Source organism: Dichomitus squalens, assembly GCF_000275845.1.
Source record: "Dichomitus squalens LYAD-421 SS1 unplaced genomic scaffold DICSQscaffold_32, whole genome shotgun sequence".
Classification (NCBI taxonomy): domain Eukaryota; kingdom Fungi; phylum Basidiomycota; class Agaricomycetes; order Polyporales; family Polyporaceae; genus Dichomitus; species Dichomitus squalens.
Window position 1 is genome coordinate 118090 of NW_006766914.1, and position 27034 is coordinate 145123.

At 53.1% G+C, this 27034-nt stretch overlaps 9 protein-coding genes and 1 non-coding gene across 10 annotated transcripts; 2 read left to right on the forward strand and 8 right to left on the reverse strand.

The window, feature by feature from the left end:
- Nucleotides 1–566: 566 nt before the first annotated feature.
- DICSQDRAFT_148701 (UDP-Glycosyltransferase/glycogen phosphorylase) lies at nucleotides 567–2595 on the reverse strand (the record flags this gene model as incomplete). The annotated part of the gene is made up of 10 exons (XM_007368117.1): nucleotides 567–879; nucleotides 933–1003; nucleotides 1057–1179; nucleotides 1246–1332; nucleotides 1396–1665; nucleotides 1727–1804; nucleotides 1865–2044; nucleotides 2111–2276; nucleotides 2334–2490; nucleotides 2544–2595. The coding sequence occupies 10 exons, from the start codon at nucleotides 2593–2595 to the stop codon at nucleotides 567–569; spliced, it is 1497 nt and encodes a 498-aa protein (XP_007368179.1).
- Nucleotides 2596–3290: 695 nt separating this feature from the next.
- Nucleotides 3291–3873, reverse strand: DICSQDRAFT_172381 (uncharacterized protein; the record flags this gene model as incomplete). Its single annotated transcript, XM_007368118.1, has 2 exons — nucleotides 3291–3493; nucleotides 3750–3873. The coding sequence occupies 2 exons, from the start codon at nucleotides 3871–3873 to the stop codon at nucleotides 3291–3293; spliced, it is 327 nt and encodes a 108-aa protein (XP_007368180.1).
- A 577-nt stretch (nucleotides 3874–4450) lies between these two features.
- On the forward strand, nucleotides 4451–4529 carry DICSQDRAFT_t140. Its single transcript has one exon. It is a non-coding gene; the product is annotated as a tRNA-Arg (tRNA).
- Nucleotides 4530–4951: 422 nt separating this feature from the next.
- On the reverse strand, nucleotides 4952–5952 carry DICSQDRAFT_172382 (uncharacterized protein; the record flags this gene model as incomplete). Its single annotated transcript, XM_007368119.1, has 4 exons — nucleotides 4952–5245; nucleotides 5305–5700; nucleotides 5776–5809; nucleotides 5873–5952. The coding sequence occupies 4 exons, from the start codon at nucleotides 5950–5952 to the stop codon at nucleotides 4952–4954; spliced, it is 804 nt and encodes a 267-aa protein (XP_007368181.1).
- Nucleotides 5953–8203: 2251 nt separating this feature from the next.
- On the reverse strand, nucleotides 8204–9369 carry DICSQDRAFT_172383 (uncharacterized protein; the record flags this gene model as incomplete). The annotated part of the gene is made up of 9 exons (XM_007368120.1): nucleotides 8204–8223; nucleotides 8285–8463; nucleotides 8540–8628; nucleotides 8688–8785; nucleotides 8834–8849; nucleotides 8932–8949; nucleotides 9003–9166; nucleotides 9218–9252; nucleotides 9314–9369. The coding sequence occupies 9 exons, from the start codon at nucleotides 9367–9369 to the stop codon at nucleotides 8204–8206; spliced, it is 675 nt and encodes a 224-aa protein (XP_007368182.1).
- Nucleotides 9370–10239: 870 nt separating this feature from the next.
- Nucleotides 10240–12054, forward strand: DICSQDRAFT_65838 (uncharacterized protein; the record flags this gene model as incomplete). The annotated part of the gene is made up of 6 exons (XM_007368121.1): nucleotides 10240–10734; nucleotides 10853–10956; nucleotides 11014–11275; nucleotides 11333–11504; nucleotides 11573–11890; nucleotides 11966–12054. 6 exons carry the CDS (start codon nucleotides 10240–10242, stop codon nucleotides 12052–12054), a joined length of 1440 nt encoding a protein of 479 aa, XP_007368183.1.
- A 625-nt stretch (nucleotides 12055–12679) lies between these two features.
- On the reverse strand, nucleotides 12680–13246 carry DICSQDRAFT_172385 (uncharacterized protein; the record flags this gene model as incomplete). Its single annotated transcript, XM_007368122.1, has 3 exons — nucleotides 12680–13037; nucleotides 13104–13156; nucleotides 13217–13246. 3 exons carry the CDS (start codon nucleotides 13244–13246, stop codon nucleotides 12680–12682), a joined length of 441 nt encoding a protein of 146 aa, XP_007368184.1.
- Nucleotides 13247–15157: 1911 nt separating this feature from the next.
- DICSQDRAFT_172386 (uncharacterized protein) lies at nucleotides 15158–16893 on the reverse strand (the record flags this gene model as incomplete). The annotated part of the gene is made up of 9 exons (XM_007368123.1): nucleotides 15158–15467; nucleotides 15524–15552; nucleotides 15612–15666; nucleotides 16047–16126; nucleotides 16180–16274; nucleotides 16342–16403; nucleotides 16465–16693; nucleotides 16746–16780; nucleotides 16838–16893. 9 exons carry the CDS (start codon nucleotides 16891–16893, stop codon nucleotides 15158–15160), a joined length of 951 nt encoding a protein of 316 aa, XP_007368185.1.
- A 952-nt stretch (nucleotides 16894–17845) lies between these two features.
- Nucleotides 17846–19553, reverse strand: DICSQDRAFT_172387 (uncharacterized protein; the record flags this gene model as incomplete). Its single annotated transcript, XM_007368124.1, has 10 exons — nucleotides 17846–18128; nucleotides 18183–18232; nucleotides 18289–18337; nucleotides 18396–18411; nucleotides 18468–18605; nucleotides 18654–18661; nucleotides 18714–18802; nucleotides 19193–19353; nucleotides 19412–19446; nucleotides 19507–19553. The coding sequence occupies 10 exons, from the start codon at nucleotides 19551–19553 to the stop codon at nucleotides 17846–17848; spliced, it is 876 nt and encodes a 291-aa protein (XP_007368186.1).
- Nucleotides 19554–20148: 595 nt separating this feature from the next.
- DICSQDRAFT_182154 (uncharacterized protein) lies at nucleotides 20149–26869 on the reverse strand (the record flags this gene model as incomplete). The annotated part of the gene is made up of 17 exons (XM_007368125.1): nucleotides 20149–20498; nucleotides 20553–20702; nucleotides 20756–20969; nucleotides 21021–21194; nucleotides 21244–21388; nucleotides 21440–21928; nucleotides 21989–22232; nucleotides 22287–22610; nucleotides 22660–22729; nucleotides 22779–23335; nucleotides 23391–23555; nucleotides 23607–24219; nucleotides 24272–24720; nucleotides 24771–25434; nucleotides 25491–26271; nucleotides 26333–26554; nucleotides 26613–26869. The coding sequence occupies 17 exons, from the start codon at nucleotides 26867–26869 to the stop codon at nucleotides 20302–20304; spliced, it is 5715 nt and encodes a 1904-aa protein (XP_007368187.1). The 3' UTR covers nucleotides 20149–20301.
- Between the last annotated feature and the right edge of the window lie 165 nt (nucleotides 26870–27034).

Consider the following 27034-nt stretch of genomic DNA (forward strand, 5'->3'; position numbering starts at 1 on the left):
CGATTCCGCTCTCCGCTCTCTATGCTTTGTCTCGCGCGCTCCGCGCTGCTAGGTTTACGTAGTAATGACCGTATCCGCAATACTCTTGCTGCTGTGCTTTCGAGTTGAAGGGGGGATACTGGTGCCATTGCGCACTTACGATCTGGCCTAGTTGGGAGCACAGCCTCCCTCGTTGAGGAGTCTTGCAATTCTCATACCTCGCCGGCGTCCACTTCACATCCAGGAGCCTCGCCAGCTACCCCTCCAGGTGGTGGAGATCAATCCTATAGTCTGGAGAGGTCATCGGGGTAGGATAGCAAGGACCACACTCCCAGTGACCTTTCGCGAGAACTGGCAGAGCTGCGAATGTCTCTAGACTCTCCGCTTACGGTGCGTCCTACAATCCCTCCTCCCTCGCCCAAGGAGCGGCTGCTGGATGAAACGATCCATACCTTAGTTACCACCGTTCACAACGAGACCCCAATGATGCTACCACACAGACAACAGGCCTCACGAAGAGCACTTCTCATGTCTATCCATCCTTCTCTACATATGCCCTCATACGATCTTCAACATGCTCACGTCTGTCACAGGTCATCCAGAAATTCCTCCACCTCGCGCCGAGCGACTCCTTCCTCGTTCCAAGAAGCCTGCAGGATCTTCCGCAGACTCTGCAACTTCGCCCGCTTCCGCGCACCGTCCTCCCCAAACGCACTGCTGAGGACATTATTCATCTCGGCCTTGACGGCGACTATGGTCCCCACGGGCACCCTCCCGTTGCGGAGTAACTTGCCCAGCCCAGTACCGTTTCGGACCTCGATGAGCTCGTACGCGACATCGAGATCCTCAGAGAGGTAGATGGCGTTGACGGGTTGGTCTGCGCTAATGGGCCACACGATGCTGTGCATAAATTTTAGAAGCGCACGCAAGCAGACTAAAGGGAGAGTACGTACGCTGGGACGCCCGCCATGATCGACTCGATGGTACTGTTGTGGCCGCCATGCGAAAGGTACCAGCCAGTTGCCTGACCACCTACTCAGTTCTACTCGGAAGATATGCATACAAGAGAATATGTACCGGATGATCCAATAGTGCCTGCTGAGGGACCCATTCCGCCACGATGGCGTGACCGAACTGAGCTATCTTATCCTGTAATGTTTCAGGTATCCCTGACGCAAACTCGGCAGCACAGCTCATGACCTGCAATCAATCAGAGATACAAGAAGTCAGAAGGGGAAAACTTCACTGAGGCAGAGCTGAACATACGAATGGGATATTCCTCTCCATGAGAACCTCGAGTACCGCCCAAAGTTTGTTCGTGTCTGTAGGCCAGAACAGTGAACCGAACGACACCTGACATGCAAGACCCATCTGTTAGTGATGGCTATTCGAAGTAGGCTGTAGATATGACCCTACATAGACGACCGAGTGCTTGCCGTATAATGCGAGTTTCTCATCCAGAAACTTCCGTATAATATCGGCCCGCGGGTCGCTCGAAGTGTTTTCCGTCCCTTGCGGAATTAGCGGACCGGCGTAGTAGGCTTTGCGCGAACTCTTTCCGAACCATGCCTTGAGCGCCTTCGCTGTTTTCGGATCGTACTCGGCTGCATCGAAAGTGAGCATTCCATGGGCAGTCTGCATGACCCTCGCTATTTTCAATAGGGTACCAGAAAACCATAATGGGAACTGTGAAGAGGCATCCTGTGACTTAAGTCATGTTATCGTCTATGCAGACAAATAGACACACCGCTTGAGGTTGTAGTTCATAATCATATATGGCCCCGGTCAAAGGGGATCGCATCACCTTACCAGATGGCTGCACGATCTGGAAAGCGGAGGGCAGCCAGTGAACAGAGCGTAACCATAGTATCGGGAGCTTGCTCACCTCTCGGGCCGCCTCTTCGAACGAGATTCCTCTCTGAGCAGCTGAGGCCTCCACTGAATCCACGTGGTCTTCCGCCCAGTAGAAGAAAAACGAATGGGTCGCCACCGGTACCCAAACGAAGACCTTTACGGTGTCCGGAGTGTGCTTTCGAACAGCCTCGAATGCATCTGGAATGAACATCTGTACAAAGGTATAATCCGATAAATATCGGCTGGAAAGCTTCACTGAGACCTAGAAAAAACGTACGTCGATGATTGCGACGCTGACCCGCATAGGATGGACGGGAATCTCCTTCCCAGTCTTGGCGCATGTGAGCGGTTCGCCGTTGCACATCTTAACATAAGCGGCTTCAAATGCTGCCTCTACGTCTTTGGTGATGGCCACGCTTTTGTTGTGTTGCAGAGCAACCACCCTACATCCATGATTGACCGTAATTAGTCAATCGTATCTCTTCTCACTCGCTTCGTACCTGATGCGGGCGGACAGATACTCTTCCCCAGGAAGGAACTCCCGCGAAATCTCGGCCATGACTCGGTCATAGAATCCAGAGATGATGAAGAACGTTATGGTGACATTCCTTAGTTTGGCCATGCGAGCAACCAGGGTGCACATAGTGCGGGTATGGCCTATGATACACTCAGTGTTGCCCAGCCGAAGAGAGGATAAGTATCGCACATACCCCACATCTGCATGGGGAAAACAACAAAGTGTTTTCCTGTAGTTATGGTCATGGTGTTATGTCCACCGAGAAACGGGGAAGGGAGACGAGGGAAGATGCCCCCATCTCCATGTCAGAGTATTTGTACCTGCAAAGCCCCCTTGAATGCCGCTCCTCATTATGTGAAGTCCGTTGTATAGGTATAGTTGGTAAGGGATGTAATCGGGATGCTACATCGGGGGAAGAGGAATATATCAGACCGGTATAGGTCGGTACCGATGACCGAGTAATGCCGGTTTGAGGAAACGACGCCTCCCTTTAAGCGTCCCACAAACTCCTTGAACTAAAGGATCAATACCAAGTGCGCTGCGAGAGTGGTAATGGTTTACTAGCCTAGTATTAATTCGACCCCATTTTGCGAACAACATGTAACTAGTTGGTAGGCTTGACCGACAAGACTGGATTTACATCATGAGTAATAGTAATCTCGAACACCTCGTCGCATGTGTGACGTACGCGGGTATTGCCATGAAAGCCTGCTGTGTCCGATGTGACGCGATGGTTCGGCTAGCCGAGCCACGGAACTTCTTGGTTAGCAATAGAGTCGGACCGCTCGTTACGAACGATTCACAAGGGTCCTCATTGAATCCCCATGTAGAAAGTTTGTTCCAAAGAGGTGCGCCGGTCCCATCGCTAATTATGGTACGGAACGCCACCCAGGTCGTAGCTGTGGCGCCGCATTAACACCAAGATACATGCACGCACCCTTCACCAATCGTCCAAGAAGGTGTCCACCTCGGGCCATGCCACTCCTTCCTCCGACCATGCTGACTGAAGTTTCCTTCGCGGTTCTTGGGGCTTAGCATGCTTCTCGGCCCCGTCCTCGCCGAAGGCACGGTCAAGGACGTCGCGCATCTCTGCCTTGACAGCGTCAACTGTGCCGATGGCGTCCTCCCGCGCCAACGCCGTGCCTGACTTCGATTAGTTCATATGCGACCCCGGGTCGCTCCGTAAGGTGTATGGCGTTCACCGGCTAGTCGGCGCTGATAGCCAACGAAGGCTGGAAGACATTGTATGATAACCCATGAATTTTGCTAGCGATCCCGACCGGGCATACGTAAGTCGGGACGCCAACATTGCGATCTGAACGCGAAAAATACCATCCAGTCGCCTGCGTATGTCTGAGTCAGGGCCGCGAGAATGCAGACGCGAGCCTCACGAGCTTACGCACCAGGTTCTCAAGAAGCGCTTGCTGAGGAATCCAGTCGGCCAGAAGGGCATGTCCGCACTGGGCAAATTTCTTCTGCACCTCCACCAGGATTTCCTCAGCACAGTGCACTCCGTCGCTCATGACCAGCATCACCGATGTTATGCGATCTGAACAGGTCGGCTTGGGACGGACAAATATGTCACGTATGAAGGGAATCCTGTCCGGGTCGATCGGCCAAAAGAGCGAGCCGAAGGAAATCCGCGAAGCCAAGTCGCCGACTCAGCATGGAGTTCGAGGTTCAAGCGGATTATCAATTGACACCTACGTAGATGGCCGAAGCTCACCATGTGACTTGACTATATCGTTCAAGACTGACGGTTGGGCAGCGATCTACTTCGCGAGCGCAAGCGCGGAAGACGTCTTGTATGTCGTAAGCACTGCACCTAGACGAGTGGGAGGGTGGAAGGTCCTGTTGGCAACACAACTCGAATCAGAAATCGGCTTGTAAAGACGAACAGAATGCCCACAGCTATGCCGTAACAGCGAGACAGCATACCGAAGACGTTACTGAGACCTCGGAAATTCGACACCTGTGTGTCTCGTCGTGATGGCCGGCATGCTTCATCGTGGTGCCGCCAATCGACGTAACGGCTGAAACGAATCAGTGTCCGTGGCTACTGCGTGCAGTCATAGTTGACGTGAGGGAACCTATTGTATGGGCCGCCTGGCGTAATGGCAACGCGTCTGACTACGAGTGAGTAATCAGGAGATTGCAGGTTCGACCCCTGCGGTGGTCCTTTTTGTACCCTTGACCATCTTGGATGGAGTTAGAGTTACTTGTGGTGAATATGTCCCACTCACCAACCACAGACCAGAGATGTGCTTGACCCCAGGACCCCGAAAGTCGGCAGCGGTGACTTCTTCTAATGGCTCAGGCTTTCTCTCTATTTCAGTTTCCAGAGTTCTGGCTCTAGTGAATTCTACAATGCCTGAAGTTATGACATGCAATCGGTAGGGAAACCATAGACTCTCTCACGCTTGACCCCCGGTGTCATCAGTCCCTCGCCCATCTCTGCCACAGACAACATTGTTGAGCAGTGTCATTCGATTTTCCGATGACTGCGGTTCAAGGACAAACGTGGGAAACAAGGCACAACAACGGGTGTATTGTATTCGACTTTCGAGGGCAACAACTTCGGTACAAAGTGGCTAACGGATACTAGACGTCTGCTACTCCGATAAAGAGCGCAGTCGGAATAGGAGATTGGCACTGGCGGATCGAGATAGGATCGTTGGGGCTTGGCATGGCAATGACAACCGCGACCTGAGCAGGAAGGTGAAGCTCCCCGTCGACGGACGGAGTAGCCATTCTTTCTATGCTCAATGGAAGGAGCTCCAAACCGCTATCGTCGCTGGCACGACGACCGATCGGGGTCCCAGGACCCTCAGTAGCAAGCGACATGTGGCGAGATAGCCCAGCGCTGCCTTCAGTGCGTCCTTGCGCGACGAGGGGCTGTAGGTAGGGGCTAGCTTTGAATATGCTGGATTGTAGAAGATACATCGCAAGCTTACCATGATCTCGTTCCACCTGCCTTCGAAAAGCGGTCCCTGCGCACGGTGGGGAGAAACTTCCCACATGCGTGGCACCGCGAGCTCCAAATCCGCGTCGGAGGCCGCGAGGCGGTTTGCGCGGATTATCTGCAGGATCTTCAAGATCGCTAACACGCAGACAACGAAGACCGCCACAGCGATAACAGCGGGGACGACGTCCGAGTCGCCGTTCGACGAGTGCGAGTCTGTAGCGCGAACGACTGAAGTGTAGAGCGCAGTCACATTCGCGTCGACGTCGGGGTCAGGGTCGGAGTCGAAGTTGGGGGCGTCGCTCGCGATATTCACGTTGCGACCTCCATTGGCCAATTGGACGGGGAAACCTAGATTCAGAGCGGCATGGTGGCTGCTAAGGGCATTCTGTGGGTCGAGGGTCAATCAAAGACAGTGTGCTCGAGGGCTGACGGTCCATACCTCGTCACTGATTCACCCGACCACGGCAGGCGCGTCAACCGAGATGGTGATGAAGCTTCAAGGGCGATGTCTCAAGGTCAGCCGACAGTCAGTCATGTTTGTGGGATGTGGTGCGTACCTCGCAAGCGAGTGCTCCGCGGTAGTTACGGACGGAAGCGTCACGTAGACAGGGGCCTTCATGATGCTGAGGAGGGGCATTGTATGCAAAGCGTTCAATATGCGGTATTGAGGGAGCTGGAGGGCTTTTGAACAGGTGGACAGTCGTAGATGCAGACCAGTTGAATGAACGCGAACACGGCGAGCGGGTTCATATACCGCGGACCACGACCGGCTAAAATATTAGACGCTGAACTATGACTCGACCTGTCGCGAAATGCCACCCACATGATGCGATATGCCTCAAGACTCTTGCGACATTCAAATATTGAGGTGTGGGCGGTGACACATGCGTCATGTACAGCACACCATCATGATCCGTGGCCGGTCGCAGGCAAATGCATCTGCGACCGCCGCGCCTGTCAAGGTACCGGCCCTGGCGTTGAGTTACTAAGTACGAAAAGCAAGCACATCATATAAGGTCATTTGGTTTCTTTAATCTCCATGGTTCAGACCTTTCGTTCTTCACCATATGGTCGTTGCTTTTTCATCGCTCTTCCTGCAAGAGGTAGCCCAATCGGATCCCTGAGCGGTCCAACGACTCGCTCGACTACAATACATCTGTAGTGGTCTAGCTAAACTCGCATATCCCCTCCATAGGAACGGCTGTGACTGGAGTTAAGACATATAGGAGCAAGCTAAGCGACCCAGCGGAGTGGAGAAGACTAGTCATGACCAGTCACTTTCAGCGTTTGACATGCTCTTCAAGCCAATGCCATAGCTAGCTCCGGGCCACATTCCCGTCCTGTCCTTGAAGGTCTTTGCTAGACTTTTCTGCTCTGGGAACCTAAAGGAGTCAGTGTTGAGGCCGCACCGTTACATAGCTCGCGGTTACCCTATGAAGATGCAATAAACCAACGCACCATACCGTCGGGCACCCGGGCCAAGTGAGTCATCCAGCATGATCGGGATGTAGGCACGCTGATTAGCAGTCGGCTAGACACCGATCCCCAGAGCGTGCACGCTCGTCAGGACCCCCGGGAGAGATTCATACAACATCAGTGTGCGATGCGATACACGCAAGACCCGCCGTCTTCACGGCCTCATGCCTGGGTGGAGCGTCACCATCGTGATAAGCCCCCTCCTCCCGCATGCAAACAATACCACGATTTCGGGACACCTGATTTGACAGTAGAGTAAGTTGGCGTTCTGGCCACGATACCTTGTCCTTGGATAGCGCGAGGGAGAATGATATCGGAAGCCCCTGAGGATAGTTGTGCTGAGCCACCTATCTTCTAGTCTCGTTCCCATTCTAGCGCTTACAGTCTATACCGGGCGCTCGTTTCCCCCTCTTCAAAGTCCATTCACGATCCTTTCCATCAATCCTCCTTCCTAATCCGTCCAAAGGCTTGCTGAGGGTAGCGAAGCATCGAGTGCCGGGGCAGAGAGGGCTGTAGAACGTCCGGAGCCGAGAGTCGAGACTACCTGTCTTCCCATTAGGGCTTCCGTCCTTCACGAAACTATCGGCATCGATGCCAAGCCAAAGAGGCGGGCGACATGAGAGAGGATGCAAGGTAATGATTCGGCTAGACGCATCAGGATGTCGTTCACGAGTCATGACGGACCCCGAGTCGGGCGCTGCATCATTCTACTCCTATATACCTTCTACAAATACAAGCGGGGGTTTCGTACTAAAATGAAGGTTTGAATAGGTTGTCCTTCGCGGTAGGCGAAGCTCCGTACATACCGTGCAGAATACACTGAACTCCATCCGCCGGGGCCCTCCGCCATTCCATTGATCACTCCTTCTCCGTCCGCCACGGTCCCACCTCCAAGTCCTCTGCCCTACCGCGAGAAGCCAGCTTCTCCAAAGGGCTATCAACAGACGCATCGTCCAAATAGAAGCTCTCGGTATAGTTGCTCCGGTTGGATCGGACGGATCCCCTGGTCTCAAGTGAGAACACAGCCCGACCGAAGACGACCGTTTCCACAGGGCTCGAGGCCGAATCCAAGTGCATAACTTGATGGTTCGTAGACTGAAGGTCGAGAAGGAAGCGAGAAACCAGTATTCCGGTGATCCTGAGATCGTTGCGTGTTTCAATCTGTGATTCAGAGTGGTATAGAGGGACTTACGGATGAACGAATTGAACCACGTAACTGGCATTCTGGAAAGCCACATCGAACTGCGCGGGTCGAGTTGATTGCGGTGCTTGTCCGTATGTACGAATGTGTGCTCACAGATAACATTGTTAATGTCAGATGGAGGACGTTTAAGAAGAGCAGCGCACTGGTTGGAGGATTGGCTTTGTCAGTTCACGTTCTATTTGCATATTCATCGTAAGGCGACACCCGCTCACACAAAGTACATAACGCCTGCAGATCCATAAGCAAATTGAGCACGAAGGCATACCAAGATGATCCAATCTACACTCACCGTCCCTTAGGAGTACGGCTCCGAACGTCGGCGTGTCGTCCGTCGCGAGCGTCCGTAACTTCACGGTCCGAGAGACTGCAATCCAAGTCGCGATGACAAGACACAGATCCGCTACAATCAGGCAGGAGCGCGAGATGACAGTCACTGGCGAGCAATAGTGAGGAAGAGAGCGCCGTGGGCTGAGTCGAGGAGCAATTTACACACATCTGCGAAAAGGTGAGGAGTGAACATTACCGCAACAGGAAGTGCACTTACTTCTGGCTCAGATCTGGGTTAATGGGGTCGATGATCACACACCCAAAGACAGGATCGACCTCCCCATGAAGACCGAATATAAACTGGAGCTATATCGAGGGCCGCACGATGTTATCTTCGATATTGTGAGGAGCAGCCTGCGCCTTACGCTGTTCAATGCCACCGGCACAAAGGACAGGAGGAGGACCCAAGCAGTGAACAGCAGGTTCTTAGAACTGAGTGCCGAGGCACGTTTCGCAGCAAAAACTACTCCCGCCTTAGCGCCGCATCCCATCAGATAGAGAATATGCTCACCTGCCCAAGGAATGTACTGCAACATGGCAAATACATTCGTTACAATTGTCAGAGCGTCGCAGCTGTCGCGGATCGATGTCGGTCCTCCAGAGCCGTACATCAAAGGAGACATACCTCTGTCGCTTCTAGTCAGCCGAGCAACGTCTGCAAAGATGTGGAATCTACGTACATGCGCTGGTGCCGTGAAAACTACCCCAGAAACATTGAGCAGCATAGTGACCAGGACGATGTAACGGTTGAGCAGGAAGATAACCCCTGCCCCGCTCAGCTTAGGCTTCCAAAAAAATTCTACCTCCTGGGCGAACGTGATCAAGTAGTCAAACACGAGAAAAGCTGGGCACAAAGTTAGTCTTTCTTCGCCCGGTATGTCTGTGAACAACCCACTCAAGCCCGCAACACCCGTGTTGTTAGCAATGCGACTGTACAAGTATCCCGTATGAGCCCCGAAGTAGGAGATACATCGAGTGGTAGGAGACTCACATGCTACTGAATACCGCAATGATGGTCGCGGGATCTAGCCCGGCAGGAGAAGACATTGCGGAAGTAGGTCAACAATCGTTTCTACTCGGGAGGTGAAACAATGTCAGGAGTGCAGGGAGATTTACTCACCATCCCTATGCTGTCACTCCCTTAATGCACTTTCACAATGACCCCGGCTCTTCCGAGAGGGCAACCACCATCATTTCAGAATGCTCAACGATGCAGTACCTTGTACCACTGCGGGCGCAGGACATGACGACCTAGAAGCATGGGCGCGTCGACTCAGGAGCTACAAATGTCTCACGAACACCTCTCCCGCCACAAGTGGAGAGAGATGGGCTGGAGGATGTCCAGATACTATCAGGAACTTAGCAACGGACGACGTACGCAGGCACAATCTACATACATCCCGAGGCAGAGCGAGACGTGCTGTGGCCTATACTACGAAGCAGACAACTGTCTGTGCAAATGTAATGAACTGATGGAGAGTACCAAGAAGAAACCCGAGATGACATACCTCTGGAAGTACAGAAGGTTGACGTTCAGCTCTCGGACAAACTCGATACTGTACGCCAATTGCGTGGGTAGGCCAATGGAACCGTCGTCGCCATCAGACATGACACTGGCAGATGGGTTCTTGGGCGGGCGATAAGAATGATACAATGTACTGCCTACTCTGCATAGCACTGCTAGTCATTTTGGTTCAGCTGGGCGAGAAGATCAATTGACTCGAAGTCAACATGTGCGTAAGTACACTGAGTCGACCGACCCTGGAGATCAAGGTACTCCCAGCGGCGCTTAGCATATGCGGCTCTCTGCAGGCGTCTAGAGGAGTATCAGCGTCCAATTTCCCCAGCGGCCGTCGAACTCGGTCCATCTTCGCTGTCACCTACGATGATCCCGTTAATACCACGGTTGCTGCAGTAATGGTGGGACGCCTACAACACTTTCTCTTTTCGCTTTCTCTGTTCTGGGCCGTTCTCTATGCCTTGCGTCACTACCGGCGACGACGGACATCAAACGCAGCGTTCTTACCCGCTCCGACGTCTTCAACGAAGTCACTATCCTGCGAGCTGCTCAGATCTCGCACAACCCGTATCACGCTCAGCAAATTCCATATAGGAGTCTACTCCACTGCATTCAACAATGTCCACCAACACTTCGCCGCGAGGCTGAAGCATAGCCGGTGGAAGCGTCTGCTGGGTTTCGCGTACGATGCAGGAAGTTTGCTGGGAGTATTGGGCATGCTGGGGTCAGTATTGTTGCTGCTTTGGACGACTCTACACCTCGTCTCCTCTGCACATGTGATCCAGACACCGATCTCTTCCGCTCCTCGTACCCTCCACAAGAGAGAGGAGCTGTTTGGCGAGACTTTGCTCTCGTCCGAGAGTAGTTCGCAAGACGCACCTTTGCAGCTCATTGTAAGTATTGGATGATGCCCTCCTATCTTCTCCGTGGGTACTTCCGAGAAGAGTTAGCCAGCCCTCCCCGTACCTCGAGAGCCAAAGCGACCGCTTACCGTGTCGTCCTGTGAGCTAGATCCCGGGTGTCACAACTCCTCTCCACCATCTTCCCATCCTTTTTGCCGCCCTGTCAGCGACGCAACTCATTCATGAAGCAGGACATGCCGTTGCCGCCGCTCTGTGCGTATCACTACTGTTTAGGTTGACTGCGAGGCCGAAGTGACAATCGACCCACAGAGACTCCGTTGTATTAGGTTCGGCTGGTCTCGGGCTCACCTTCATCCTGCCGTCCGCTTTCGTCTCATTTGCTGCTGGAGAGACCGAGTCCCTGCCGCCGCGTTCACGTCTCCGCCTCATTTCCGCCGGAGCGTATCATAACCTACTCTTTTGGCTGTTCCTATCCGGCATTGCATGGACGAACGTCTCCTATCACGTCTGGACAGTATTGGGATACCAAGATGTTACCGCATACGGGCGGGTTGTTATACACATCGACGAGGTTGGCCGCCGATCATTCAGCCCTTGCATTCATTCATGCTAACCCATCCAACACCAGAGCTCGCCGTTATACGGCCATCTGCCCGTCGGTTCGGTGGTTTACAAGGTCGGAGACGACACCCTCGATGGCCCCCAAGGCGCCCCGAGCCGGTGGGAGTCCCTTCTATCAAACAAGCGGGACGGGCCGGCCCCTACCCTCGGGTGGTGCACAGACGAGGCTTGGTTCGCAGGTATGCATACACTCTCTTCTACATAGTATCTCGTATGATGATGTGCCATGACGTGCCATTCCGCACAGTGCAAAACGCCACCTGCTGTATCACGCGACCCTCATCATCAGAAGTATTCATGGGGCAATCCTGCTTCGCGCCCATCGCCGACCCCTCCTTCGAACGATGCGTCGACCCCCTGCTCTTCCTCGATGCTCCCGACACGCGCCGTTGCTCGTCTGTCGTCGACTGCGGCCACGGCCAGCTCTGCAATCGGCCGCGCGGAGACCAGGAGCTCGTGTCGCTCACGATGCATCTCCCTCCGTGGCTTCGGGACGGGAGGGAAGCGGACGATGTTGAGCGGAGGCTTGTGTGGCAGGGAGACACGTCGGAGATCCTGCATGAAGGTCTGTCGTCTGTTGTCTGTCCTTGCTTACCACATGCTGCAGCACTGGTTGCTGACGTCTGCGGGGCCCGTATAGTTGAGGTCGGCGACTGGCTGCCCAGCTACGAGGTGCTGCCCATAGGTCTCCCCGTTCTCTGGGATAACCTCTTCCTGTGCGTACCATAGCTCCTCGAGACCGACTCCAATCAGCATTCTAACCGTTCGGCTGATCGGCCCACGCGCGACGCAGGTACCTCAAGACGCTCTCCCTCTCCCTCTACTTCTTTAACCTCCTTCCCCTGCCCTTCCTCGACGGCGGCCAGCTGCTTGATGTCCTTTTCGACTGGTACATGTCCAGGGGCGTTGCGACTGATGGCGGAGCCGTGATGCTAAGCGAACTTGAGGCAACCGATGTTGAGCAGCTACCCAATGCCGTACAAAGACTCCGCCAGGGAGGGCTGCCAAAGACCTGGTGGACAAAGGCGGTTCACTTTGGAGTGGGGACGTTGTTGGCATGCTGTGTATTGCTGAGCTTGAAGAGTACCTTGTAACACACAGGGCAAATGGTGGCAGCGTGGTGATCCAGCCTCGATGAACGGTATTGCTACCCGTCGCGAATCTTGCGGGACACCATGGGCGCGTCCCTGTAGGCCGTACTTCGTCAACGACAACGCTAACGGCTGGCAGCCCGCCCCTACTATCGTCTTCCTGCGCTCGTAGACATTCATTTGCGGATGTACGGAGCGACGGCACGATACGGTACATCTTCCAAATTGTAGTATAGTACAAAAACGACATCATACAAAGACGCTTAGATCGCCCAGCAGACTTCTCCGTCCTCGACGCACACGGACTTCGCCCCATCGCGACATTGAGGGGTCGCGGCTCGATCAGCGAAGGGATCGGCACTCGACAAGCCTCTCTCCGTGTAAGCAGGCAGATCGAGATTGTAGGACGTCACTGAGGGAATGGTGAACATCGATAGACTTAACACGGTATCAGTGTCGTCCTCTTCAGGGAATATGTGGGAGCCGAGGGAGCTGATGAATTTCGGGGCGAAGCTCGATGTTAAGGAGATTGATTGGGTACCGCTGGAGTACCGCCCTATGGCCCGTTGGTTCACTTCCTGCAGGTCGAGCAAGAAGCGCGATGTAAGCACCGCAGTCATGCTGACAGGAGTGCACACAGAATCAGTGGATGAAGCGGCGCAGATGATGGTGCTAGCCGCTACGCACGGTTCGGTGAACAACGCTATGTAACTCGGACCGCCGTCTTCTGGAGACAGAATCTATAGTTAAATTGCAATGATCAGACCATAAGATCGCGTACACAGTCATAGTAAACTCACAGAGAACCATGTGAAAACGACGTGGAGCATGTTGAGTACAACAAGGGACCTAGGACAGTTTCACGTTTTGTGCGGTTAGCGGAAGAGATAACTGAGCAAAAATGCTTACGCGAAATAAATGGTACCTGTGGATACTACAGTAAGGCAAGAAGCCATACGAGGCAGAGCGGCAACGGCTCACCATCCAATAGCAGCACATATCTAAAGGAATAGCGGTGACTGTACATACGATGTTGGGGTAACGCGCGCCATGTAACGAATATGAGAAGTGCATCCGCAGACATAAGGGAGATACGAGAAACAAGGGTCACTTTGCCAGATGACAGGTCAGAATGTGGTTCATCAGAATTTTCACATGAGACGTACGGCTGCCAACTTGAGATCAGAGGGGGCACTATATAGATTCTCGGGCGACGTACGTGATACTAGTCTGATGGGATACTGGCTCTTCATAGGTAAGGACGCAGCCCGAGATTGGCTCATTGACCCCACGAAGGCCAAACCGGTAATAGAACTGCTGGTTAGTGCATAAGCGACTAGGCTGGGCGGGAGCATATGTCACATACCAGGTTGGCTCCCAGAGGTGCAAGGGATAACGTCAATATTGTGGCCGAGAGCAACGGCCTTCTGGTCAATGCATATGACCGCAAGCCAGAGAATACTGAAACAGTCAGGCTGTAGGGATATCGTTGGAGGCGACTTCTATATGTTACTTACGTGCGCATGGAATGAATTGAAGGACGCATAAAGTAAAACAGGCTCGTGATAGCAGGGTACAACTGCCATGATGATGGAGACATTCAGAAACCGTTGAGACCGTTAAGTGCATCTACACATGTCGTACCTCTGTATCACGCCTGTCAGCTCCGACTGGATCCACAGAGATCAACTGAACGCACCGAGCTTGGCAACCGGTGCAGTGCAACGAGTCTGCCGAAGCGTATGGCGAGCCCCATATATCGAGTAGAAAAGAAGAGAGCTGATGCTGCCATGAATCTACTTCCCCAAAACATCCGTACCTCCCTCCCAAACGTGATGAGGTAGTCAAACAGCAGGAAAGCTGCCACGCGAGAGAGTATCATTTCATCTGGTATACAACGATGCGAGTGCAACTCGTCATACCAGATGCTGCGATGGTCACGTAGTTGTAGATCAGTCTGAATGATTATGGTTAGTACTCTGAGAATCAATGAGGAATGAGTAAGTAAACCGTACTGGGTCGCTTCATGTGAGGCATCAGAATCTACTTGGGAGGACATGATGTAGGATGGGATAATGAAATGCAGACCGATGGGCAGGAGAGCTTCAAGTTACGTTCTAGCTTTTATACCGGACAAGTCTTTCACGCCGGCCTTCAGTGAAGACATCTGAGACCATCAGTGGCACATTCACAGAGGACTGAGTGCACTCGGAACCCTGCTACTGGGCATGGTCTATCGTGTATGATGGATATCGCAAAACATATCTAAGAGCGGCGACATTGAACCTAATTTTCCAGATGAGTATGGGGAATTGATACATAAGGCTCGAGGCTCACTTCATAGTCGTACATAGATGTCTTACGTAGAGCTGCTGTCATGGCCTGTATGACGCGACCTTTCTACAGCTGGTGGTAGTAGGAAAGCGACGACAGCAGTTGCTACACTTGCAAGACTCGAGCGCCGTCCGGATACCGGAGCCCGGCAAGACCCGTAGGCGGCAGGCGCCAACATGGCTCGAACCCACATGCTACTCACCGACATAGAGACTCGAGTCAGAGTGGTATATAGTACTGTGATTGCCAACATGAACATAATATTTTGTTCATTACTTGATCCTGGTTCGCTAGGTCAAGCGTATCCAATGAATTTGATGATTGATACAACACCTCAGGCGATGCCAGTGCTGCGGCCCCATCATAGTATCCTGCTGTCGACTTCCACAACCCCGACAACTTAGGCCTCATGAATCATGCGACGCAACGGAACCTTGGGGATATGAGAGCCTCTCAGGATCCGCGAAATCCACAGGTGATAGCTCAACCGAGACGTCATACTCATCGCGAACCATCTCACTATCAATGTCCACACCAAGATAGAGGCCTGGCTTGAGGGCCGAGTCGAGCGAGCCGATGACTTTGGCGAAAGATAGCTTGCTTCCGATAACGCTCCTAGAAGGCATTGACTGTTCGATAGTGTCGTCTTGTTGAACCTCCTTTTGGCTGGCTTCTTGGAGATCGAGGAGAAAATGAGAGGTGAGCACGGCGGTGAGTCTATTAGCAAGTTTTGGTGAACTCCGCCGAGTGGTGAAGACACGCAATCCACATACGGTTCGGTGAATAAGGTGACGTTACTCGTCTATGTGGTTTGAGTCATCTGTCAGAGGGCGATGACTCGGAAGCTGCGCAACTACTCACCGTATCAGAGGCGAAGGAGAAAACGATGTGAAACACGTTCATGATAAGAAGTACGCTGTCAAAGCCATTTTGAGTACATCTCTTACAGCTGATGCCGAACGAGGGTAGAACCTACCCAAAGTAGATGGTTCCTGTATGCACATGTTCCTTCAGCAAGCTCCTGTCGGAACAGCGAAAATCCTCACCATCCCGTAAAACTATATCTGTTATACTGCCGACGGATAAGAGTTTGCGGGAGAGACCACGCCAAGGAAGCTGGCGCCAGGTGACTAACATGACGATGATGTCGGAGACAATCAGACACGACCGTGAAACCAGAACCACTGAACAAAGTTGGCAATTAGTAGCTGGTCAGTCAAACCCTTCTCGCTTGTGGAACGCACTTCTGTCAAACAGCGTCAGAGCAAAAGGATTGCAGAATTTTCTATTACATACTTCAAGCTCATTGATGGTGAATATTCGTCGTCCATCCCACATCCCACCCCAGGTTCATTCACGCCAAACGTTTTGGAGCCCTAAAATGGAGTGGTGAACGCTCGGGCTGGATAGTAGGCTGTCAGGGGCTTACGAAATTGACACCGAGCGGGACAAGGGAGAGAACGCTGACAACTACCGAGACAGAGTACATCCGGCACAAAGCGAACACACGTAAGCCGGAGAAAGCTTGCAAAGATTTCGCGTGAGATCTGGCAGTGCAACGACGGGGAGCCAAGACACGAGGAACACTTACCGGCCCAAGGAACGTATTGCAGCCAGTCCACGGAAGAGAACACTTCCACCTCGATGTTGCAACTATAAACATCAGGGAGTCAGCTTCCGCCCTTGATACTTCTTAGAAACAGCTGGGACAGACGTCTGGAGGGGGATACCGGTTACAATGAAAGATATGTCATGGAACAGAAGATATCGACGCACCTTGTCATTTACATGAATACCAATGAACATAGCAAGGTCGTATAAATGGTTCACTAGGCTGATGTACTTATTCGCGAGGAACAATAAGGTGGCGCCAGAGAACTTCCGCATCCAGAAAAGTTCGACCTCCCGTCCGATGGTGATAGTATAGGCATACATCAAGAAAACTAGAATCAGGTGTCAAAGGTATGCAGGCTCGGCTCTCAGCTGAAGACTCACCAATCCCGGCTAGGGAGCAGTAATTGGTGACGGCTCTGATACCACTCTGGCGATTAATACTGGGTCAGAAGTGAGACGGCAAGAGCACGTACGTAGCCGCGTATGAAGCGATGATGTCGGCTGCAGCCGAACTGGAGTTTGAAGACATAGCGTATTTTGCCTGGTCTGGTCAAAGACCCATGAGGATGGCGGTATAACTTCCTGGGTGGCATCTTAAAGTCCTCGCTGGCTACCCGCTTTCCAGTCATACAAGTCCCGGGGCTTCCCAGATACGAAGAGCAGATCAGCTGCACTGGATCGTGATTCAAGCCATGGGCGGTACCCCAAGAAGACAGCCAGCTTATGTTCAATCGTGTGACGTGGGAGAGGTGCCCAGGCCGGCAGATGAGTGGGAACGGAAGCATGTTCAGTCTCAAGCATGGAAGTCGAGTCTACCACAGATAAGACATGCTCCATGCTGTGGCGAACCGACGTGAGAGCAGTGTAGATGCAAGCCATGGCACCACTGAGTATGGATGACGGCTCCTTAGAATCTGTCACGCATAAGAGAACGCGGTCAGCTGTCATCGGGAGGAGGAGGCGGGAGATATTACGTTGCGGGACTTGAAGTCAGGTTCTCGGATGCGGCGACGTGAGGGTGAATGGGTCGGATATCCGCGATATCAAGCAGTGCTGATGTTCGCTGGGAAGAGACGAACTTCTAGTGTAAATGAATATCTGCTTGAGGAGCCAAACGACAATACCTGTCATGTGAGGCTTGATACGCATGCTCGCATGCGTGGGAAGCTGGGCATTCCTAAGCAGTTGACAGCGAGCATTGATGATGAATGGACCAGTCTTGCGTCGATCAATCCACATCATGATTATGTACATCGATTGAAGGTGACCGACGATCGGATGAGATCATAGCATATAGAGAAGGCAGGCGAAGGCGCACCCTCTGCACGCCGAGCGTTGGGTGGCTACGACCGAGCATCGCGCACGTACATACATAGGTTACGACCAGATGCAGCGCGCCGACGAGACGCAACCCGAGCAGATTCGAACGAGTTAGACAGGATTCCCAAATGAGCGGGACGTGAGCGAGCTCATGCAGAATGTCAAGGGGCTGCCATTATCTCGACGTCCGTCCCGCTTGACTTTTCCACTGTGTTTTCCGCATCCAACGGGTCGGCGGTGGTTTCATCGTCTGTAGCGAGCTCAACTAGTTCGCCTGGCAAGATCATAGAGCCGAGTGATCCGACTACTCGTTCGAAGATGAGGCTTCCTGTGGGACCTTGGGATGACCCGGTATGCGACATATCTTGGGGGTATAGGTCTAGGGCCTTTCGATTGGCAGCTTGGAGATCCAAGAGGAATCTCGAGACGAGAACCGCCGTAACACTAGCATCATTTTTGGTCAGCACGGTGCTCCGGTAGGAGGTGCAAGTGCCTTACGGCTCGGTGAACATGGTCATGTAGCTGACAGGCTCGAACGCCAGGTCGATCTAAGATGGCTTTGGTCATAATTATTCGCTTATCGATGAGCAATGTGACTACTCACAGAAAGGAGGGTGAACATAAGATGTAGGGCGTTGAGTATCAATAAGGAGCTGAGAGATTATATTGAGTCCTACGACACGGTGACAGAATAGTGCGAAATTGACGTACCCAAAGTAGATTGTTCCTGTAACAGGTCGCGAGTCAACACCTCGCCTACTCCAAAGAAGCCAAGGGACTGACCATTCCGAACTAGGATCTCAGCAAAAGTGGAACTTTCGCCCCCAAAGTTGCTGTAGGATCGTCGAGGTATAGCATACCAAGTAATCGCAAGAACAAGGGCGTCAGCGGAGATGAGACACGTCCGAGACACAATGGTAACTGTAGACAGCAAGGTGAACGTTCAGGTCGCGTAAATAGCATACTGACACGCACGTCTAGAGCGACGGATCAGCGTCACATATACAATCGGGAGGGCTAACCACGAACTGTTTGGTTAGCTCCACAGGTAGGTTTACACCAGTCGCGCAGCCAAATGTCGGATCATTCACGCCTGTCAGCCCGAAACCGTATTGCACCTTGATGTGTATCATCAGAGTTCGAGTGAATCAAGGTCAATGATTCCCGTAATAAAGGATTACTCACGAGATTGAGGGCGAATGGGACAATAGCCAAGACGAAAACCAATGCGGCCAAAGGCATGCGTTTGGATAATGCATAAGCGCGTAACGCGGAGAAAGCTTGACAGCTGAATGAGCTGAAACCTCCGTTCATGGGGGCTGGAAACATAACCTACTAGCCCATGGGATATATTGGAGGTATCCGACTGTTGCGTTAGCCAGGGCGAACATTGCACAGCTGATAAGTTCTTATCAGGCTGTGGCACGTGAATCCATGCCATGGAATGCAGCTTGCCTCTGCTGTCGTCTTCAGTGTAATATTACATGCTAATGAGCAAACGACTTCACCTTGTCAGACATCCTCACAAAGCCGATCAGGGCCATGGCGTTGGTCACGAAAGGGAACACGAGGTTTGCATAGAACAGGATCGACGCGCCCGTAAGTTTGCTTGTCAAGAACAGGTTCACGCCTTCGCCCATGGATATGATATACGCATATACAAGAAAGACTGAATATCAGAAGTATGAGGCCACGTGAGATGGCGAGCACGCAGCAGACACACTGACCTGCACCACCGATACCGCAGCAGTTACCGACAAAGCTGTGTCCAATTACTGATCAGCAAGGGTACTGCAGTAAACAGTTGACCTATGATACTTACACGCTATTGTATAGCGCCACGACAGAGGCGCTGTCTTGAGAGGACATTGTTGACGGTTCTGCGGCATCCGCTGAAAGTGAGTTCCGCAGGTTCTTAAATCGGTTGAGCTTTGCCATCTTCAGTTTGAGCACGGGTTACAGAGACTCCGCTATGGTCGCAAGAGATGGGTCGCGACGTGACTGCCGCAGAGGACGGGGAACACGTACAAAGCGCCCCCTTGAACTTCCTTCCATGGTGCATATAAGCTCGACAATAGATTGAGGACTGCGTTATTTTTGAGCGTGCTGATCAAGTGAGCTGTTTAATACAAACTGAGAAGCAAGGATCAGGCACAGAACCAACGTAGGCCAGATAGAGCCACTGGAGGCTGTCCCGCTGTATACGGTCCTCCAAGAAAGAACATCATGGGTGCCGAAGAATTGACAACGTCTTGTGGTGGTAGATCACCTCAAACAAACTGCAGTGGCATGTAGCCCTGGATGCAACATCCAGCAAGCGAAGCTTTTCGCAGCAGTGCGATAGGGCGGTGTTTCAGGCGTGGGAGCAGACATATCAGCAGAGGACTAGATTCAGGGAATAAAGAGGATCTCACCTGTAAGGGGCAATCGTATTCTCGATGGGCCAAGATATATCCTATGTGTACCGGTTCACATTATGGGACATAGCAAGCAAATTAATGTCCTGAATTACAGTGAACAAACGATGCGGTCTACTGGACATGGCGATAAAAGCACAGATGATGGACTATGTGATACTACATAACGATGAGCGTGACAAATGAAACTTGACGACTCTTTATGACAAGTGGAAACTGCCCACACCCTCCCGCATTGCAATCAATAGCTTCTCCGACATTACCTTCTTCGACGAATACTCTGGCAGTTTGAGGTAATTGACGCACGTCATGACACTAGGCAAGTAGTCGTCCGCGGTCAATGGAGCCTCATGCGGCTTCCGGACTACCGTGAGCGGAGGGTTGAGGCCCTTGAAGCCTGAGAAAGCCGTTAATGAAGACAACAGCGTAAGCAGGGGAAAGGTACACGTACCACCGATTGGCAACTTCGGGCTTCCTGTGATGAATTGCAAGTAGCTTCGACGCGTGGGTGCATCATAACCAGCCATGATCTCAACGAGATCCCGAATGGCCCGACTCTCCACGTTGAAACCATGGTCTGCCTTCAACGCTTCGCTCAGAGCTAGGAAGGGTCAGTTAGGGGTGAACAATATGCAAACATAGATCTGCACATACTCTCGACGCTCCAATCTTCGTCTGCGTTACCGAACAACATGGCAAGCTCGTCCGCAGTGAACGCTTGCAGATCGCTGATAGGGAAGACTTTCGAGAAGCCCTCTCTGAATGCCTGGGCCTGGGCCTGTGCACCCTTGCCAATGATCGCGTTGATCACTTCGCGGATATATTCGTCAACATTGTCTGCCGTAACAGCGATGTCACGTCCTCCGGGCTTAGGTAGCATATAAGCAACTGAGTAATACCGGAACAGCGTGAAGCATACCCTCAGCTCAATATCGTAGCCAGGGACGGTGAAGTCAAGTCCAAGGTCGTCCACATTGAGCTCCTCGAGACCTTCGATCGCCGCCAGCTTCTGGCGAAGCTTCTCGTTCTGGCTGTTCGCAGCAGCTAGGCCTTGAATCTTTGACAGCGAGATGGCGAGCTCCGGGTCTACGCGCTACAATATATTTCAGTATGGTTCACGAGACGAGCCAGGCGAACCGTACCTTGAGATTGTCTATGGTGAGTGGCACCTCCTCTCCGAGGACCAGCTTGAGGAAGATCTTGTTGAAGGACAGGTCGATGATCCGAGAGTCGAGCATGGCTTTGGCGACAAACTGGCCTATGACCCTGATGATATGGGTGCGTTTCCTGGAGAGATGATCAGCAAACCTTCCAGCACTGCATACACCGTGTACTTACTGAACCCCATCCTTCGCGATGTCGTCAGGACTGATGGGTGCCGGGAATAGACCGAGCGGGTGATGCACGTGGGGACCAGGGATCGAGGAGTCGGCATCACGCCAAATCTTCAAGTCTCTCCTCGCGAACTCCTTCGACACAAGTGAATAGAACTCCAGTGTCGGACCGAGACCAGTACCAACTTCCTCGAAGTACTCGACCTCGAGGATGGATGACGACGATCCATATAGTTCGAAGACCTTGACGGCAGACTCTAGGATGTGCTTGCGCGAAATCCTCACCTTCTGCCGCTGCAGACGACCGAGAAAGCCTACGCCGTCGTCCCGTCGCGAACTATCTTGGCCACGCGATTGTTGCTGGGACTGCCACTTGAGTATGAGACGAGCGTAGCCGAAAGATGTTGATTGCAGGAAATTGTAGCGGGTGGCGAACGGGAAGAGGAAGGGGAAGTGCAGGGGGAGATCGAGGGCCCAGTCAGGAAGACATGAGCTAACCATGCAAGTCAGCCGAGATGAAGGTTGAAACCCAGATGGACGAGGCGAATCTTACCTCGCGACAATCATTGGCTCCTCCAACTGCCGCGTCAGTTTGGCAGTCAACTTGTTGTTAACGAACGCCGAAGGGGCAAGGATGCGCTTAGCGGCGGCAGCTGTTGCACGTTCGCTTTCCTGGGCATTGAGCTTTTGCAAGACACGTAAGATGCGCAAAATCTTTGCATGCGGGGCGTCCTCGGGGAGAGAGGACAACGATGGAACGGGAGATCGACTTCGCGACCCATTGTCATCTGCACGCGCTGTGAACGTGTGGTTTAGAAGGCCACCGGGTTAGATGATGTTAGGCGACCTACCATCACCCAATGGAGGAGGACCAGGGACCTTTTTGAACTTGATGCTGTAGACCCCCTGCCAGATCATACTGGGCACGAAGGGAGAGCCAGACGCCTTGTGTTTGCGCATCTCATGCTGGTGAATTGCACCGTAGATTGTCAGGTCAAGAGGCAACTTGTGGTCATCCATGAAGAACTCCAGGTGCCAGTCGCTCGGCTTAGTCTTGAGGACGGCAGCATATGACGTCTTCGGCGTGGAAGTACGAGGTGTCGCCGAGGTCGACGGAGCCTTGCCAGGGGTTGCTACAAGTGTCCCATCTGGTGTCTGTGCTTCGACTTTGTGATCTGTGAAACAATGAGTACCTACTCGTAGAAGAAGTACACTGACACGTACCATCGCTCACGGAAACGTCGATAGTCTTGTCCGCAATGGAATTGTCAGGGTCGTCATCCTCCTCTATTACCTGAACGATATTTAGGCGAATACTTTTCTTCTGAGAAAAAAAAACCTACCTCAGCGTCGACGTCAACCTCATCGTCCGTAAAATCGCCTCCAAATTCGTCATCGTTGACAACGGTCTCGCTAGGAGCGGGCTCAGCTGCGGAAGCAATAGACTCTCCTTCAGCGACATCAGATGGTGCAGCCTCCGCACCGGGCCCACCACTAGCAGCCTCAGTGGCTGGAGCATCCGCAGGAGAATCGCCTGACGTTGACGCCTTCTTGGCGCTCAGACGAAGGCTGCGTCGTCTGCTCACGCCAGCGGTGCTGGCCGATGACGACGCCTCGGCAGCCGCTGAAACCCTCGAAGGCTCAGGAAGCCCGAAGCGAGCCGAGGGAGGCGCAAGCCCTGAAGCTGCCAACGCAGCAAGCATGCCCGAGAGCCGCGAGCTGCTGGACAATAGACCGGAAACGCGGGGGCGAAGGTAGTCATGCAAGGCCTGGAAGGTCGCAATCGCGTGTATGGAGACAACAATGTTGCTGAGGTTGCGGGGAATGTCCGAGTCTTCTGACGCCACCAGACGAAGACGCAACTGACGAGCAAGGAGGGATGGTGAACTGCGTTTTGAGTCTAGGTGCGACTGTCAGTGATAGTAAAAATGTTGATAGGAGACGCGAACACCTACCATCCGAACTTTGCGCCACGCTTATGACCTCAAAGGACTCCATCCTGGTCAAACTCTCCTGCAGTTTCTTCACGAAGACGGCGAATGGTGTCTGACCACCAGACCCCTTGGTCTTTCTCGAAGTGAAGGCATTGAAGAAGAGCTCCTGTCGACGACTCAGAGGCACTACGTCACCAGTTAGCAATGGGATTACAGGAAAGGTGTGAGACGACTTACCAGTACGTTCAGAATCGGCGAAGAAGTCGAGCAAGCCATCGATAACACCACTCTGCAGAAGCTCGAAACTCGACACCGACGTATGTTGAGAACTGAACAGGGCAGCAAGCTCGCCCAAAGCAGTCGCAAGGTCCTTCTCAGACGCAGCGGCATCCGTGATTCGCTCAACCAACTTGCGAAGGTTAGCGGAAACATCGTCGGTGCCGGTAGAGTCATCGCTCGCGAGGTACTTGAACCGAATGACGCGCGCACGGAGGGTAATCGCGTCGTCAGGCTCGATCGACAGTGAGGACAGCTTCTTGTAGCCAGGGATGGAGGTGATCACAGCGATGGGGATAGGAACAGATGTAGGTATTCCGGTGTCGCCAGGTGATGGTGCTTCGGAAATGTCCTTGTCAGTGTTCTTGTCTTTGTCCTTCGACTTATATGATGTAATGGTCCGCGATGCAAGCGCTTCAATCTCATGGAAAACGCCTTCGCGACGGAACACCGGTTTATACTCTGTAGGCACCTTGGCGAGCAACAGTTCGACTAGCTGAAGTGCCCCGATGACAAGCGTAGGGTGGTCCTTCGAGGACAAGATAGACGACGCAAAGCTTGCAACCGGCACGAACTGAGCTGTATGGTTAGCGAAAAGCGTTATAATAGGGGCGAAAGGCCCGTACCGTGAAGACTTGCTTGAGCTCTTCGCCGTCCAAAAAGCTGACCGCCTTGAGCAAACCGGTAAGGGTCTTGATGCGTACAGGAGTAATAACGCTCGCAGCATAGACGTCGACGAGGATGGGCACCATGAGGCGTAAGAAGCGTCCAACAACCTCAGGCTTCGAACGCAAGAGCTCCGTACGGTCGATAGTGGCGGGCTCCTTCTGTAACTGCGGCAATGCCTCCTCAGCATCTTGGACTGACTGAGGGTCGACAGACATGGCATCCGGCGCTTGGCCCTCATCTGCGGCTGCTGAGGCAGGAGTGTCGGCGGCAGCGGGACGCGACGTAGAGCCCGACGCCGCTTGTGCCGCAGCTGCTTGGCGGGCTGCAGCGCGTTCTGCCTTCGCCTTCGCCTTGATCATCTTGTTCAGAGCCTTCTCCGTGTACGTCTTGTGGTCAAATACGCCATCTATAACGGGTGTGAATAGTACAGAAGGGCAAATCCATGAAAGAACTGGCCTTTGGGTAAAGGGGGCATGAGTTCCGAAACGAGACTCAAAGCTTCTTCTACCTGGTCTTTCGGACGATGGGCAAGGTTCTCCATAACGGTCATGTCGGCGAGGCCGCCACCGAGACCCTGCCCACCAGCAGCATCACCCTGCTCATTCACACCGTCCGACGACGGAGGCAGTACGCCAGTGAGGATTTGGTACAGAGTGTCCACGATGCCAGCCTCGAGCAGTACCAGCGTTACTTTAGGGCTGACGCGAGCAGAGGTTGCCAAAGCCCGAAGGAGCAGCGTGTAAGTGCTAGAAGCGATGAGAGGCGAACCACCTGCTGGCAGGAGGAGCATATTGATGGCGCGAATGAGGTCGGCGTCGACAAGCGCTTCGAGGTGCTCGGGAGCAGAGCGGTAGTAAGAGTCGATGATGCGGATGACACAGAGACAGGCATACTCAACCAGACGTTGGTCAGAGTAGCCTAGGCAGTTACGGATGATTGGCCAGACGCCGCGGATCATGGGAAAGTGCTCAACGGATACGTTGCGACAACAGTTGGAGGCGGCCTGCAAGGCCGTCCTCTGCACTGCAATCGAGAAGAAATCCAAGTAGTTCAGTAGGGCAGCCAGGCCGCCTTCTCGCACGATGGAGCTAGGGAACTCTTCTGAAATCTTCTCCAAGGTCTATGATACAAATGAGCATGAACTTAGGTGGTAGAAAGAAAACGCAGAGAACATACACTCAAGGTCTGTTCTGCCAAATCGATGTAGGAAATCTCGATCAATTTGCTGCAAAGAACGGGAATCGCGCCGTGATAAACGACTGTGTGCGCGACCCCAGGGAGGGCTTCCATCAAGTTTGCAAGACACCGACAAGCGAGAACCTGAGCCTCCAGATTCTCGTCACCTTGGTATGTGCCTCCGCCTGCGCTCATCGCCAACGCCGCCGCAAGCGCAGCATCCTCATCCTGCTCCACCGCGTCGTCATCGTCATCGTCGCCCTCGTCGTTCCCTGTACCACCCAAGATCCTGACCAGCTCCCGGATGAAGGCTTCGACCTGGAACGAGCCGGCGAGGGTGTCCTCAGTGCTGATACTCAACAGCTCACTCAACTCCTGCAGCGTCAGTAACCGAGTCGTCGGGTCGGCCGTCGGCTTAATATTGTTAAGCATGGTCTTCAGTCTGCCGGATATGCCCATCATATAGGATCCGAGCTGACGATAGTCGCCGAAGATGGACATGGCGGAAGGCTCGTTTCCGATAGCCCCGAGTGAACTTGCGAGATCCCTGTCGGCCTCTTCTTCTTCATCGTCGTCGTCGTCGTTCCCGCCACCGCCGCCTTCGTCGACAACTTCATCATGGTCATCACCGTCTTCATGCTTCTCATCATGGCGCTCACCCTCATCCCGAACACATTCGGCATCCATCATCTCTACATCCTCGTCGGGGGCACTAGATGATCCAGCCGCAGCCAACATCGCCTTGCTCTTCGTATTGACCTTCCCCTGGCCCGAAGTCGTTCTAACAGTGGCGTCAGTCCTCATGGGACTCATCAGGTAGCATGTATGCGCTCAGTACACACCTCGTCTTCCTGGTCATATCCGATGTTCCCTGATGGTCTCCCCTCGGTCTGAGTGAATAAGCACTGGTAGCACGTCGTAGCTTCTTCGCAGAAGAAGATGTTGCGGTGTTCTCGTCGTCGTCAGAACGATCTTCGGGCGCTGCGCGTTTCTTACCCTTGGCGTCCTTGGTCGGTTCGTTGATTGTGAGTGCAGAGGATGCGGGGAGGGTCGCTCGGCGTGTGCTGCAGCAGAGAACAGAGAATAAGCTTCAGATATGCGATAGCATGCATGCGGACATACCGTTTGCCTGCTCGTGCTTCGTCGGCGGCTTCTCGTCCTTTGCCTTTGTTGTCGCGGGTACGCTTCGATGAGGAGGATGCGGCGTGCTGTGATATATCTTGCTGAGTGCGTTGGTTCTGTTTCTGCTTTGCGGCCTTGACTCGTGCGCTCGTGCGCAGAACCTTGGGCTCGGAGGATCCTGGCTGAGATGAGTCTTCGGTGTGCGCGAGGAACGGACTGCTGCTACTAGTCGCTGCTTGGGGCTGGGTAGAGTCCATTTAGTGCATGCAGCGAGCCATCGATCCCCTTCAGTAGGCTATCGAGCAGAGTGCGGTCAAGAATGTGGTCAACGGCGCAAACGCTGCACTTGTTGCCACACGTCCTTTTCCGCGCTCAGCCCGCTTTGCGGCGCCGCTCCAAACGGCATTACTCAGCAGTTAATC